This window comes from Branchiostoma floridae, chromosome 12 (genome assembly GCF_000003815.2).
Source record: "Branchiostoma floridae strain S238N-H82 chromosome 12, Bfl_VNyyK, whole genome shotgun sequence".
In the NCBI taxonomy this organism is placed as follows: Eukaryota; Metazoa; Chordata; class Leptocardii; order Amphioxiformes; family Branchiostomatidae; genus Branchiostoma; species Branchiostoma floridae.
Window position 1 is genome coordinate 3,625,358 of NC_049990.1, and position 12,378 is coordinate 3,637,735.

The following is a 12,378-nucleotide window of genomic DNA, read 5'->3' on the forward strand; positions in this document are numbered from 1 at the left end:
TCAGCGACAAAACTTACTTAAGCTTTCCGCAGATGTGTAACGAAAAGTACACTATTACATCACGAAAAATGTATTTATGCAAGGGGGACAACAACAAAATATAAAACATATAGATCACAAACCTGAGATGAAATGGTCGCTGCACACTCTCTCGTGGCCTCGTGGTGTCCACGCCGCGGTCGGGTTTTTCTTTCCCTGCTCAAAATCTGACCTTTTTAAGGCTCTAAGCCATGCAGCCCTTCGTCCTGGTTCCGCAGGGATTCTAAAAAACTTCTTTCTACTGCCTTTATCCTTCCGGTTAGTACAATTCAGCGCACAACAACTGGTCGGCATGTTTGCGTTTCCCGCGGGCTGAACCCTCCTCGCCCACCAGCAGCTTTTTGCCTACCATGACGTCACGTGACGTAACCGTGACGTCAGCGCGATCGCTCGTATTATTACGTGTACATGCGAGTCGGACCCAGGGCTATCTCCAGCTTTAATTTTGTGTCTTTTGTTCCATCCCTCTCATTGTTTTGGAGCCAATGTTGTTGATTTTCTTTGTAAAATTTTAAGCTTATGAAAACACATTTTCATCAATTCTATGTCATGAAGCTCAGACTTTGGGGCCGGATGGGGTAATTTTTTGTCCTTTCCAACAAGTAAATTTCCGTCCTAGGACGGAATGACGGGTCCTGGAGACATGATTTGAATTCACCAGGTAACTTCCGAGTTTGACCAGCCATCATGGCTGACAATACCTACGCCACAGTCACGTGAGTGCAAACACCTTATATGGCTGTGTTTTGACAGGCGAGGTGTCGGGTTACAGCAAGCGGTGGGGCGACTGTCCCGGTGACGTCATGACCCACCTGCAGCTGTTCGAGGTGTCCTTGGAGGAGTGCGCCAAGAAATGCAACGAGCACTTCGACTGTGCGGGGTTCCTCTACTTTCAGGTACAGTAGTCGATTCCTAATCTTCAAGCAGATCCTAAGGTAGCATAAGATATTATCAAAAGCTGGCAGAGGAGTGAAGCAGGCATAGGAGCAAGGAGCTTGCCTATCTGACTCCTTTGGCTGGCTATACTCCTTGGCCAGCTTTGATGTATCTTATGGCACCATAGGATCTGCTTGGAGATTAGTAGATTCCGATCATCTGTATTACTAGTATATGTCTTGTTGACTATTTCGGGCTACTGGGTTGGATTGAATTGGGTTGGTTTAGAAAAATTAGAAATTACTAGTACGTTGCACGTTGAATAATATGTATACACACACACTTGATCCTTGATATATATATATATATGTATATATATATATATATATATATATATATATATATATATATATATATATATATATATATATATATATATATATATATGCATCAAAGATCAAAGACAGCCCTTTTCTGATAGAAGACAGAATATCCATGCATACCTTCAGTTTGCAACTATGTAAGGTCATGTAACTATTGGACGATGATGTGACCACTCAAGCAAAACTACGAATGTTTTTTTCTTCCTTAAAGGATCCCTTCAACAAGCGGTGTTTCCCGAAGAACCGCAGCTGTGAGGTCACGACTCGGGTGGACGAGCACAGCTGGTTCTACCACAAGGTGGAGCACAAGGAGCTGCCTCCATGGGAAGGTATGATAGTTCATCTTATTCATTCTTATGATTTAAAGGTTGGCATTTTGACCTTACATTATTTACTCCCTAATGAATTAAGCAAGAATTGAGCCATAACGAATATTGATATTATTACTGTTATTTTTCATTTTCAAATCAACTTTGTAACAAACACTGCCCGACCAGCGACACATTGATATGCAAATTCCACTTTTCATTCCACTTTTCATTACTTTGATTTTAAGTTGATCCACTGCCTGAATGTGTTATCATTGTTATTATTATTACCATTATTATATTAAGTTATCTTGAGTTATTTGTATTGTAAATAGTTGACAGCTGACGATTACTTATGTAAGTTTGACCTTTGATTTCAATTTTGACTCAGTTGTGTTTTTGTGTTATTTTATGTTGGGGTCTCCCGGCCCCCCAGGAGGTATTGAAAAACGCCAGTAGGCGATGTATTTTCCTGGATAAATAAATAAACTGAAACTGATAGATGGGCATGAAAGAATTCTTAATCTGATTTTTGGGGCCATATGGATGCCGTCATCAGGTTGTATTGCCCCTAATATTATTTTTGCTATGAGAAAATACATTGCTTTGGTACATACCACTGCAAGAAAGCTATGCTTTTCATGAGCATAATGATGAAAACTACAAACTCACATTTGCGCAACAAGATATGATGATGAGTTAAGGACAACTGCTTTGCCTAAACCATTACTGTTTTCTCTCCCAGACCGTCCAGTGGTTGAGTACCTGCCTGAGTTGCCTCGGCAGAGTTCGTGTGAACCCCTGACAGTGCCCCTCTGCCAGAACATGATGTACAACGAGACCGTCTTTCCCAACATCCTTGGCCACACCAAGCAGGATGAGGCCTCTCTGGAGGTGGGTGCACATTACCTAAAACCTCACAAAGTTCAACAGTGTTGGTCAGACCTGTGTAACTGTGGTGTTCAAGTACTGCCTATCGTCCTTGCCCAAGGGCACTAGTGCTTTTGTTGCGACAATGATAGCGGTCATGACTTGTGATCTGCCGACCCCGGTTCGATCCCCGGTAGGGGGCATGTTGTTTCTTTCTGTTCTTACTCGCCCCTCTGGTTGTTTCACCTGTCAGTTCAGCTGGGCTTATATTCAAGGGACAAGGCATTCCCTGGAGATGATGGTACAATACATAAAGCATCATCAGGTTTGAAATAATTGGTTGCCCACAACCATATTGCCAGGATTCCACCATATGCATAATGCCATTGTTGATTTGATCAAGGGGGTTGAAAAAGAATACGCCTATTCTTTTTCAACCTCCTTGATTTGATCATATTGATGACATCCAGGCACGCATCAAATTTCATGCATTTCCAAAAAGATGTTTTCGACCCCCAAAAAATATCGTACAAAGCAGCTGTAAAATGAGCAAATATATGCTGTACTTAGTTTTACAAAAATATTCAAAAGTGAATACTACTGTCATAAAATGCCAAGTAAGTCAAAGAAGATGTGACCACTTTTTTATTCACATCCTGGCATCAGCTTTGGGGATACTAGAGGATGCCATCCATAAAAAGAAATAAACATGGCCATTATTATTCATTTGTCTGTCCTTTTTGTCACTTGCAATTAGCCCTCTGGCAACAATTTGCAATAAACTTATTATCATTATTATTATTTTAAGTGAAAAGTAACCAATGGGATGTGTTCCCCCAGGTGCACCAGTACTACCCCCTTGTGAAAATGGGCTGTTCCGATGTTCTAGAAGAGTTCCTGTGTTTCGTGTACACGCCTCCGTGTACCATACTGGAAAGCCCCATCCCGCCATGCCGCAGTCTGTGCGAATCCGCTAGGGGGAGCTGCGAAGGTCAGTTCTTTTTTTTTTTATTGAAGAATATATGGAATGATACAAATAAAAGGACTGGCGGCGGACTCACGTTGTATCCAACGTATTTTCCTGCAGGTACTTGTACGAATATTGGAAGTTATATATTAGAACACTATCAAACTTTACATAGTATATAGATTAATATAGATTACATAAAGCTACCTGAAGGCAGAAGGAAAATGTTCAGACTTAGAACGACTTTCATGACGTACAAAATGATCAATAAACTGGTGGACATACTGATTGATAAGTGTCTAATAACACCTCAACCGAGAACAAGAAATAGTCATGCCTTCAAGTTCCTGGAGTTACCAAGTTGAACATAGGATTGATATGTATGAAAATTTGTATTTTCCCAGAACTAATGTAGAGTGGAATTTGTTATAAACAAGCACAGTAGTAGAGGCATCTTCACTGGATAGTTTTTAAGAACATTTGCAGATAGACGTGTAAAAAGTTAGGTGCTACGGGTCCTTCGGTGTAATATAAACAGCTGCTGTGGCGCAGCGTGTGTAAAGCCGAAGGGCGGTTATACTGGCTCTATAGGTACAGAAGCTGGTGTGTTATGTCGAAGTATAGCTGGTATGTTCATGCCCGTAGCCAGGATTTTGGTTGGGGGGGTTCTTTTTAGTAATTGTGGGACCATCGAGCGCCACAGGAGCCATATTTTCACCATGTCCGACACCAAAGTCGCGAGGCGTCGCAATGGAGGTCCGGGGAAATTTTGAAATCTGGACCCTCTGAAAAGCCATTTCCTGCACTTTCTGGGGCAAATTTTGCTGATAGACTCACTACGACTGGCTGAAATGTCTATCAGGGAAAAATGCAAATCAGTCATGCCTTTAAAGAAAAAGAAGCTGGTATGTTACCGGTTATACTCAGGCTATACATGTAGATACAGGATACAGATACGGAAATTTCACTTCATGTCATCTTCACTTCCTGTCCAAAGGTCTCATGATGAAGTTTGGGTTCCCATGGCCGGAGAACCTGGACTGTTCCAAGTTCCCGGAGGAGAATCAAGGACCTCCTTGGGAGAATGAACCTGGCAGTCTTGGTCTTGACCGCAGTCTTTGCCTCAAAGCGCCGGAGAGGGGCCCAGAAGACATTGAGGCACCCCCTGTACCAGGTAAGCTTGTCCTTTCTGTACAGTCAGTCACCTGTCCTCTGTCCTGTGCGATGGTGCGATGTTAGCGGATCAAACCATTCCAGCCAAAATGGGGTAGGGAATTTCCCGAGCAGCCTTGTAACCCCTGCTTTGCCTATTGGGTCAGTGAAGTCAAGCTTGCTTAAGCTTGATGTTTCTGACTTAGGGAGAAGAGATGCTGCTACAGTTATAGCTGGGCCACTCTTCATCTTCATGATGGTAACATCAGGCCCTACAAACCTGATTTAAAAAAAAAAAAGACAAATATGTAAGCCAGCAGTCTGCTTGCCTTCTGTATTTTTTGTTTCATTCTTATTCTCTCTTTTTTTGCTTTCTGTTCTTTCTATTGTTTGGATTACCTTTCATCGTTTCTTTCTATCTTTTTTGTTTTTCATTTTTTTTGTGCTTTTCTTTCTCTCTATTGTATGTGTTTCCTTTTTTTTCTTTGTTTCTCTTTTGCATCTTCATCTTTGTCTTTTAATACATGTATTTTCCTTTGCTGGTCTCTTCCGCGGAATAGCCAATGCAATGTTGTTCACATTCAATATTTGCGCTGACCAAATCTTCTTCCGACATTTTAATGATATAACAGGATACGAGGGTAGGGTCGGAGACTGCCCTGGGAACGAGATCTGGACTCTCTACGGCAATGGAATCATCCTGGAGGAGTGCGCAAGGAGGTCAGTAACCTTTGACCTCTAACCTTTAACCTTCAGGTCACTGTGTATCATGTGTGATAGTGTCTAGTGTCTAGCAATCCATATTCAGGTCACTGTGTATTTATGTGTGATAGTGTCTAGTGTCTAGTGGCTAGCAATCCATCACAAGGGGAATGGTTAGAATGGACCATAGGTCCAAAGGGATGTAACTCTTTCCAGTAGAAATTGCACGTTGAGTGAGGGAGTCAATAGCCGGGATTTGGACCGTTGACCATCAGTTGCAGAAGCAGTTATGTATTACCTTCCACTAGCCCACGATGCACTGCGATAGCCTGGCATCCAGCTGTATTATAGCTCCCGAGTCTCTTCTGTCCTCTCAAATAGTTGCAGAGAGGACAGAAGAGATTCAGGAGCTACAATATGGCTGGATACCAGGCTAGCACTGTGAGTGTCTCAAGCTCGGTGAAAATCACCAAACTTTCATCTCCTAGAAAGTCCTGAGTTCGAATCCTGATATGTACACCACAGAAAAGGGTCCAAGTCTTTAACAGTTTAGGTTGTTATGTGGTCTACAGCTGAAAAGAGTTTCCTATTGGCAAGTACAATTTACCTGTAAATACTGTACAAATAAGCATCTGTCTTCTCTGTCATGACTAGTGGAAGATTAGCTTCAGACCAGGCCCCCTTTCTCCCATGCTGAACCAGAACCAGGGCCAACACCAACTCCCCCCTCTAAAATACCCTCGTCCAGTCACGTGACCTGAGAGAGTGTGACCTCCAACCCTCAGGTCACATGACCCTTCAGAGCTGAAGCAATATGGTGGATACCGTATGAAAGCTTCTCACAGCAATGAGTCGTATCATTTTGATTTCCTTGTTCCTAACTTTCACTTGCTAAAACTGTCTTGAGACTAACTTTCACTTGTTTCGCCCTGCCCAGGTGCACAGATGAGGAGGACTGTGCGGCCTTCATGTACTCAGAGGGAAGCTGTTATCCCAAGTACGAAACCTGCCAGGACCAGGCCGCGGGTTCATCCGACCCAACCAGCTTCATCTACGACAAGGTCACAGGACCCACAACTGGTGAGGGGTTGAAAACTTTCAGACAGTGTATCCGACAATGTGGTTTAAGTCCATAACCATCCTTTAGCTGTCTCCAGCTTTGAGTCTTTTTCTGTCCCAATGTTTTGAAGCCCATGTTGTTGATTTTCGTTGTGAGATCCGCCATTTCAAGGTTACCAACGTACTTTTTTTATCAATTTCATGGCATGAAGTTAAGACATGGCATGAAGATTTTTGGGACAGCCCTGGTGACACATTGGCGTCAAAGTCATCAAACTGGTTATATTACAATTTGCATGAGTTATACTGACCCAAACGGCTTCATCTACAACAAGGTTTTCAGTCTATGTACCTGTACAAAGGGGTGTACAGAAAGTGTGAAATGAAACGAAATAGAGTGAAATGCAACAACATAAAATATACAGAAAGTACAAAATGGCACTTGTGTGGGGTCATGTGAGTAAGAGGTCCTGGGTTCAAATCCGGTCATGTTCCCAATCTTGTGCCCTTAGGAAAGTCACTTCACCCAGGTGTAAATATGGCCATGGGTTAACTAATTTGCATCATACAATATGCTTAGCAGTTGTAATATTTTTCACATGCAGTTTTTTTTACAAAGAAATTCAAAAGGCAAAAACACTTACTTATAACCTGTAAAACAATTTTCATCCCATTTCTTGGATTTATTCTTTATCCCAGCCAAACTGCCGACCACAACTCTACCTCAAACCACCACAACAACTCAGAAGACCACCACAGAGCTGCCGACAACTACAACTACAACCAAAACTACAACACTACCTCCTACGACGACAACAACAACCGAAAAGACTACTGTACCACCTTCTACTACAACACCACTCATTACAACAACAACCACAACAACAACAACAATGGCAGAGCCAGTGCCAACGACGATGAGCAAACTGCAGCCAGAGAAGCCATCCCGAAGCATGGGCGGAGGTGGGAACATGATGTCAGCGATGAGACTTCGACGCGACCTGATGTCGAGTTATGACAAGGCGGTGATCCCGCAAACCGAAGCAGATAAACCAGTTCTGGTGGAACTGGGGATGTCGGCGCAGAAAATTCTTGACTTGGTGAGTGGAAGTCAAGCCTGGAATCCAGGGTTCTAGCCAGCGCCCATCCTTCCATCCTTTGACGGAATTTTGCTGCTAGAGAATGCAAAAAATCAGCATGTAAAGATATTAATTGAACCAAGCTGAGTCTACCAGCAAAATTTGTGCCTCAAAATGCAGGAAATAGCATTTCAGAGGGTCAAAATTAAAAAGAATTTCCAGGTGGGGAATTCCCTGGACCCCTTTGCATGATTGCACCTTCAACAGGATTTCCATTGAAAATGTCAGGTTGGCTAGAGCACTGCTGGAATCTATCCTATTCTTGCTCTGTTTCACATCAACAATTGCTTTGACGAAGGATGGAATGTCCCATCCCCATTCTAACATTTTGATTCTTGCATCCTGTATTATTTTAGGAATCAAATGTTTCATCAGAAGCTTTGCAAATCAATGGAGATAAAACTTAAGGATATGTGTTCAAACCCTGATATCAATAGGATAGATCTTGCTTGGAGATTACTAATAGTATGCTGACTAAGTTTGGCACGTAAGTCAAACCTTCTACGTTTTATTTTCACAGGACAAAGAGAGGGACATCTTGCACATCCACACATGGCTCACTATGGTAAGAAAGAAATCTCATAACTTCACAGCCAATTTACATGACTGTATTATGTAAATTCAATAAGACACTGCCCTATCTCAATGTATATAAAGTAGAAGGCGTTTAATTGCACAGCCTATTTACCAGCGTATTTTGTGCAATCATCCGGCTGGTGCAATAATACGGTTATCCAGCTGGACCTGGTTTGGGATTCCATGCAGTTAACAGAAGTGTGCGTTAATCCATTGTGCAATTAACTGGCTTCTACTGTGTTAACATTTTTTTGGATGGGAACCCAGATCCAATACTCCATGTCATTTCTAGAATGAACACTTGGAGGAGTAACCACTCACTCACTCACTCACTATCCAGTTTAGCGTCCGTTGTTCCGTGTCTTGCAAGGGTTAGATGTTGCAGGATGTCGTTTAAGTGTGATTGCTGATCCCCATCCGCCTCTGTCAAGGAGGTTGCCTTTTTGCAAAAGTTCAGTTTTCGGATATCTTCCTTGACGTTGTCAACCCATCCCCTCTTAGGGCAACCACAAGAATTCTGGCCCACTACAGATAAGTTCATGACCTTTCTTGGTCAGTTGTCATGGGTCATTCTTTGCACGTGGACATACCAGCGGAGTCTGTTGTAGCACAAGATGTCACGAAGGCTGTGTAAATCTAGCCTGGTATCCAGCCGTAATATAGCTCCAGAGTCTCTTCTCTTCTCTTTGCAATTACGTAATACACCTAGCCTACACCTAAGCTGTTCAGATGACACTCTTTCTAACAGTCTTCTGGAGCATATCCATCTAATTGTGGCATTCTTTCTTAACTCTTCCTGCAGTCATGGACAGACAACAGTTTTCTGTGGGACCCAGAGGAATATGGCGGCGTTACGGACGTCCGCTTCCCAGTCACGGAACTCTGGACTCCTGACATCACAAACTACAGAAGGTCGGTTTGGATGGAGTGTATTTAACCTTCTTCTTCTAACAAGAAAAAATGAGACTCATTGAAATTTGTAAATTTTTTGGTGGAAGAAAGTTTTCCATAATGTTACATGTATGTATAAGCCTGTGTAAAGCCCCGTTTACAAATCAAGAATTTAGCTCGGCCGAGGTGTCAGCGAGTTCTAACTTACGAGGGGGCATGGACCTGATGCCTACGAACAAATGGCAGAGTTTCTTCGTTGGTATCAGGGTCATACCTCCTCGTAATTTAGAGCTCGCTGACAACTCGGCCGGGCTAAAATCTTGATTTGTAAACGGGGCTTTACAAAATCTGCCACTGACTTTTATTTGGGAGGTAAAGCAGAAGGAAGGATGGGCTCTGCCTTCCAGTATTGTGCCCTAGATAGAGTGGATAGCCACTCGACAACCACAAGAAAAGCTTTTGGCACTTTTCTTTTACCTTCACCTACATTGTAAATATAGCCACTTCAAATAAAAATAAGCCTTTGTACTGTAAAAGTAACAAACAACGTTCATTTTACAACCCTACAGTGTAGACCAAGACAGCACGTATGTTCCCATCATGGGAAAAGCTATCCTAAACAACGATGGAAAAGTGCTCTACGTCACTCCCTGGACACTCAAAACTAGCTGTGAAATAGTGCCATCTGGATTGGAGGAGTGGAACTGCACCATGAGCCTAGGATCTTGGACTTACAGCGGGTTCTCCCTGGATGTGAAGAATAGGGACGACACCATGGATACGTCCGCCTTTCAAACAGACAGACACTTGAAGGTTTGAAGATTTTGCACTCCTCTGATATAAAATTATTACCTGTATAGCTGAAAGTTTAAAATTCTGTGTCTTCAAGAATTCACTGTTGCGTTTTATAATGCTAGTTCACCTTTATCCGAGGGGTAACCTATATTCGTTTTTTTTTCTTAAAAAATGGGGTATGTATGCATACCAAGTTGACGGATGGTGGTTTCAAACAGCAAACATTGAAAATATTGCAGTTTAAAACTACCGCCGGTAGACTTGATGATGATATACATTTACAGTTTTTAAAAACAACAGATATAGGTTGGCCCTCAGATAAAAGGTAAACTAGGGTTATATTCCATTCATCTAATTTTATCCATCATTCACTGTAAGAATTATCATTTTCATTGAGATGCTTTTTCTCAGATGTCCATCTGAGTTTCAAATCAAAGTGCTTGCCTGGCAAGAACACTGTATTATGCCTCTATCAAGCATTATACTCTGAGTTCGACAGAAGAAGAAAGACCCAATTAAATATAATAACACTAACAATCGGTCCCCACAGGTCATATCCACCAGTGCATCCCGTAAGGTGGTTTACTACACCTGCTGTCCGGAGCCTTACGTGGAAGTCATCTTCTCAATGGTACTGCGAAGACAACCAGGATCCTAAGTCTGCATCACAACAGCGTCTGAACTTTCGATGGAGTAGTTTAGTATGAACTGTCAAAACTGCCTATGAAGACCACTCAGGGGATGGATATGTGGCCATGTGGTCACTAAAGAGAGGATTCTTACCTATGGAGAGGATTATACTTGTGTCAACGGGAAAAATAATCTTCTAAGGGACCACTGAAAAGTGGTGACAATTGCCTCACAGCAGCATCTATATTTGATCAGGGTCGTAATTTTTTCTGTCCCTTGCACTGGTTGGGAGCCCATGTTGTTGATTTTCGCTGTTAAATCTGTAATTTCAAGCTTAAGAAATATTATTTTTTTTAGTTTCATGTCATGTGGTGGAGATTTTTAGACAGATGAGGTGAAATTTTTGTCCGCCCCAACAAGCAAATTTCGGTCTTTCTGATCGAATAGTCTACACATGTACTGTCAAAAATTCACAAGAAGAATACTCTTGGGACCTTTAAAGTCTGGACTATATGAACAGGTGGTCAAGATTCTTAATGTTTGTGAAAATGGGAAAAAATGGGCACCACCGAAAAGTGGTCGCATTTGCTATTGGAGGTCCTTATGTAGAGGCGGTCATTTATTTTGGCTGTATAGTAATATTATAACACTTGGTAAGTCGATCTTTTAAAGCCCTGTTGCATTGATATTGTTTTGTTTTTGTTAAAGCTTAAATGCACGTACTATGACTACTTTAAAGCACTTTGAAGCCAGACATGTAGGTCTTTAATAATGCCCCAAAAGTTTAATACTTAATTCCTTTCGGGGAGCGCTTTTAAATGATTTGCCACAATCCTACAACACTTGCACAATTTCTTCCGGATTGGAAATTTCCTATGAAACCTTAATGAAGCTATAGCACAAAAAGGGGAGGAACGTAATAGATGAATGCTGGCCCACAAAAATTGCTTATGTCACAAGGGGATTGTACATTATTTCAATCAACATTTGAACGCATTTAAACAGATGCTAGATGTATGTTCATTGCATTCAATGTGTGCATAAAGTGTCTATAGCTAGCTGTCAGTTAATCAGAGAATCGCCCTTACCATTAGAAATTTAAACATTTAGAGTGGAAACCTCAGCCCAATTAAGCAAAGCCTCAGTAATATAGTATAGACCCTGGGCGAGGTTTTGCGTATGAGAATGAATATTGACAAACGGGATTCACAGTGCTAAGTCCCCCACGTGATGCAAGCATTTCTTGTGGGTCTGAATTAATCTTGTTGCAAGTTTGCCAAAAACGAGCACGAGAAATGTACATGTTGGTGTGGATCTTTATAATAAGGTCTTGACGAATGTAAATCATTGAATATTAATTAATACATGACAACAAATGGACTTCATAGGTTTGCTGTTGTTGTGAATAACATAAGTTAGAGAACTTGCATTTCATGGTTTTGAACTTATGTAATTTTTCTGTTCTTCTTGTGCCAAAATGAGGCAACAAATTGAACTTTTTAACTGCTTGTACATAATAGCAATAGACAATGTTTACTAAGTATAAAGTTTGTATCACTTTGTTATAGTGATTTCAGTATTCTTGTGATTAGTAGCACTTGTGACAAAGCAACATATTTGTGAAAAAAATGGAAGTTAGGTCACAAGATGGTTCACTTCTTGCTTTGAATATTCAGATTAAAGTTAAAATGGAAACAAATTCTGTGGTACAAGTATCGTTGTCACATTGTACGGACCTCAGAAAATCACTGTATCACTATTTTCTGGAAGTAAAAAGATTCATTAACAGGAAATTCATACTTGTCTCTTTACTTATCCTGTTTGTTCTTTTACTTTGTATGTAATACAACAATGTTGCATAATCTAATACTGCTTCGAAAAACAAACTTTGCGGTCAGAAGAACTGCAATATTTCATACAACGTATTACAAGGAACTAATTAGAACTAATTGCCCACAGATATAATTTTATCCCTGAATCTTAGCTTGATG

General features: G+C 41.3%; 2 protein-coding genes across 5 annotated transcripts in view; one reads left to right on the forward strand and one right to left on the reverse strand.

Annotated features, from left to right (window-relative positions):
- Nucleotides 1–375, reverse strand: part of LOC118427279 (peroxynitrite isomerase THAP4-like) — a 3,600-nt gene extending 3,225 nt beyond the window's left edge. For 2 of the 3 annotated variants that reach the window (XM_035836967.1, XM_035836965.1), the window contains exon 1: nucleotides 123–375. In XM_035836967.1, coding sequence (XP_035692860.1) covers nucleotides 123–333 — 211 coding nt within the window. In that variant the 5' untranslated portion in view covers nucleotides 334–375. The remainder of the gene's footprint in view (nucleotides 1–122) is intronic. The other variant, XM_035836968.1, reaches the window with a different exon arrangement.
- Nucleotides 1–11,511, forward strand: part of LOC118427278 — a 28,121-nt gene extending 16,610 nt beyond the window's left edge. For both annotated transcript variants that reach the window (XM_035836963.1, XM_035836964.1), the window contains exons 4-15: nucleotides 793–935; nucleotides 1,510–1,627; nucleotides 2,352–2,500; nucleotides 3,317–3,467; nucleotides 4,441–4,617; nucleotides 5,228–5,315; nucleotides 6,235–6,377; nucleotides 7,056–7,456; nucleotides 8,016–8,060; nucleotides 8,874–8,983; nucleotides 9,532–9,775; nucleotides 10,308–11,511. In XM_035836963.1, coding sequence (XP_035692856.1) covers nucleotides 793–935; nucleotides 1,510–1,627; nucleotides 2,352–2,500; nucleotides 3,317–3,467; nucleotides 4,441–4,617; nucleotides 5,228–5,315; nucleotides 6,235–6,377; nucleotides 7,056–7,456; nucleotides 8,016–8,060; nucleotides 8,874–8,983; nucleotides 9,532–9,775; nucleotides 10,308–10,415 — 1,877 coding nt within the window. In that variant the 3' untranslated portion in view covers nucleotides 10,416–11,511. The remainder of the gene's footprint in view (nucleotides 1–792; nucleotides 936–1,509; nucleotides 1,628–2,351; nucleotides 2,501–3,316; nucleotides 3,468–4,440; nucleotides 4,618–5,227; nucleotides 5,316–6,234; nucleotides 6,378–7,055; nucleotides 7,457–8,015; nucleotides 8,061–8,873; nucleotides 8,984–9,531; nucleotides 9,776–10,307) is intronic.
- The last annotated feature ends 867 nt before the right edge of the window (nucleotides 11,512–12,378 follow it).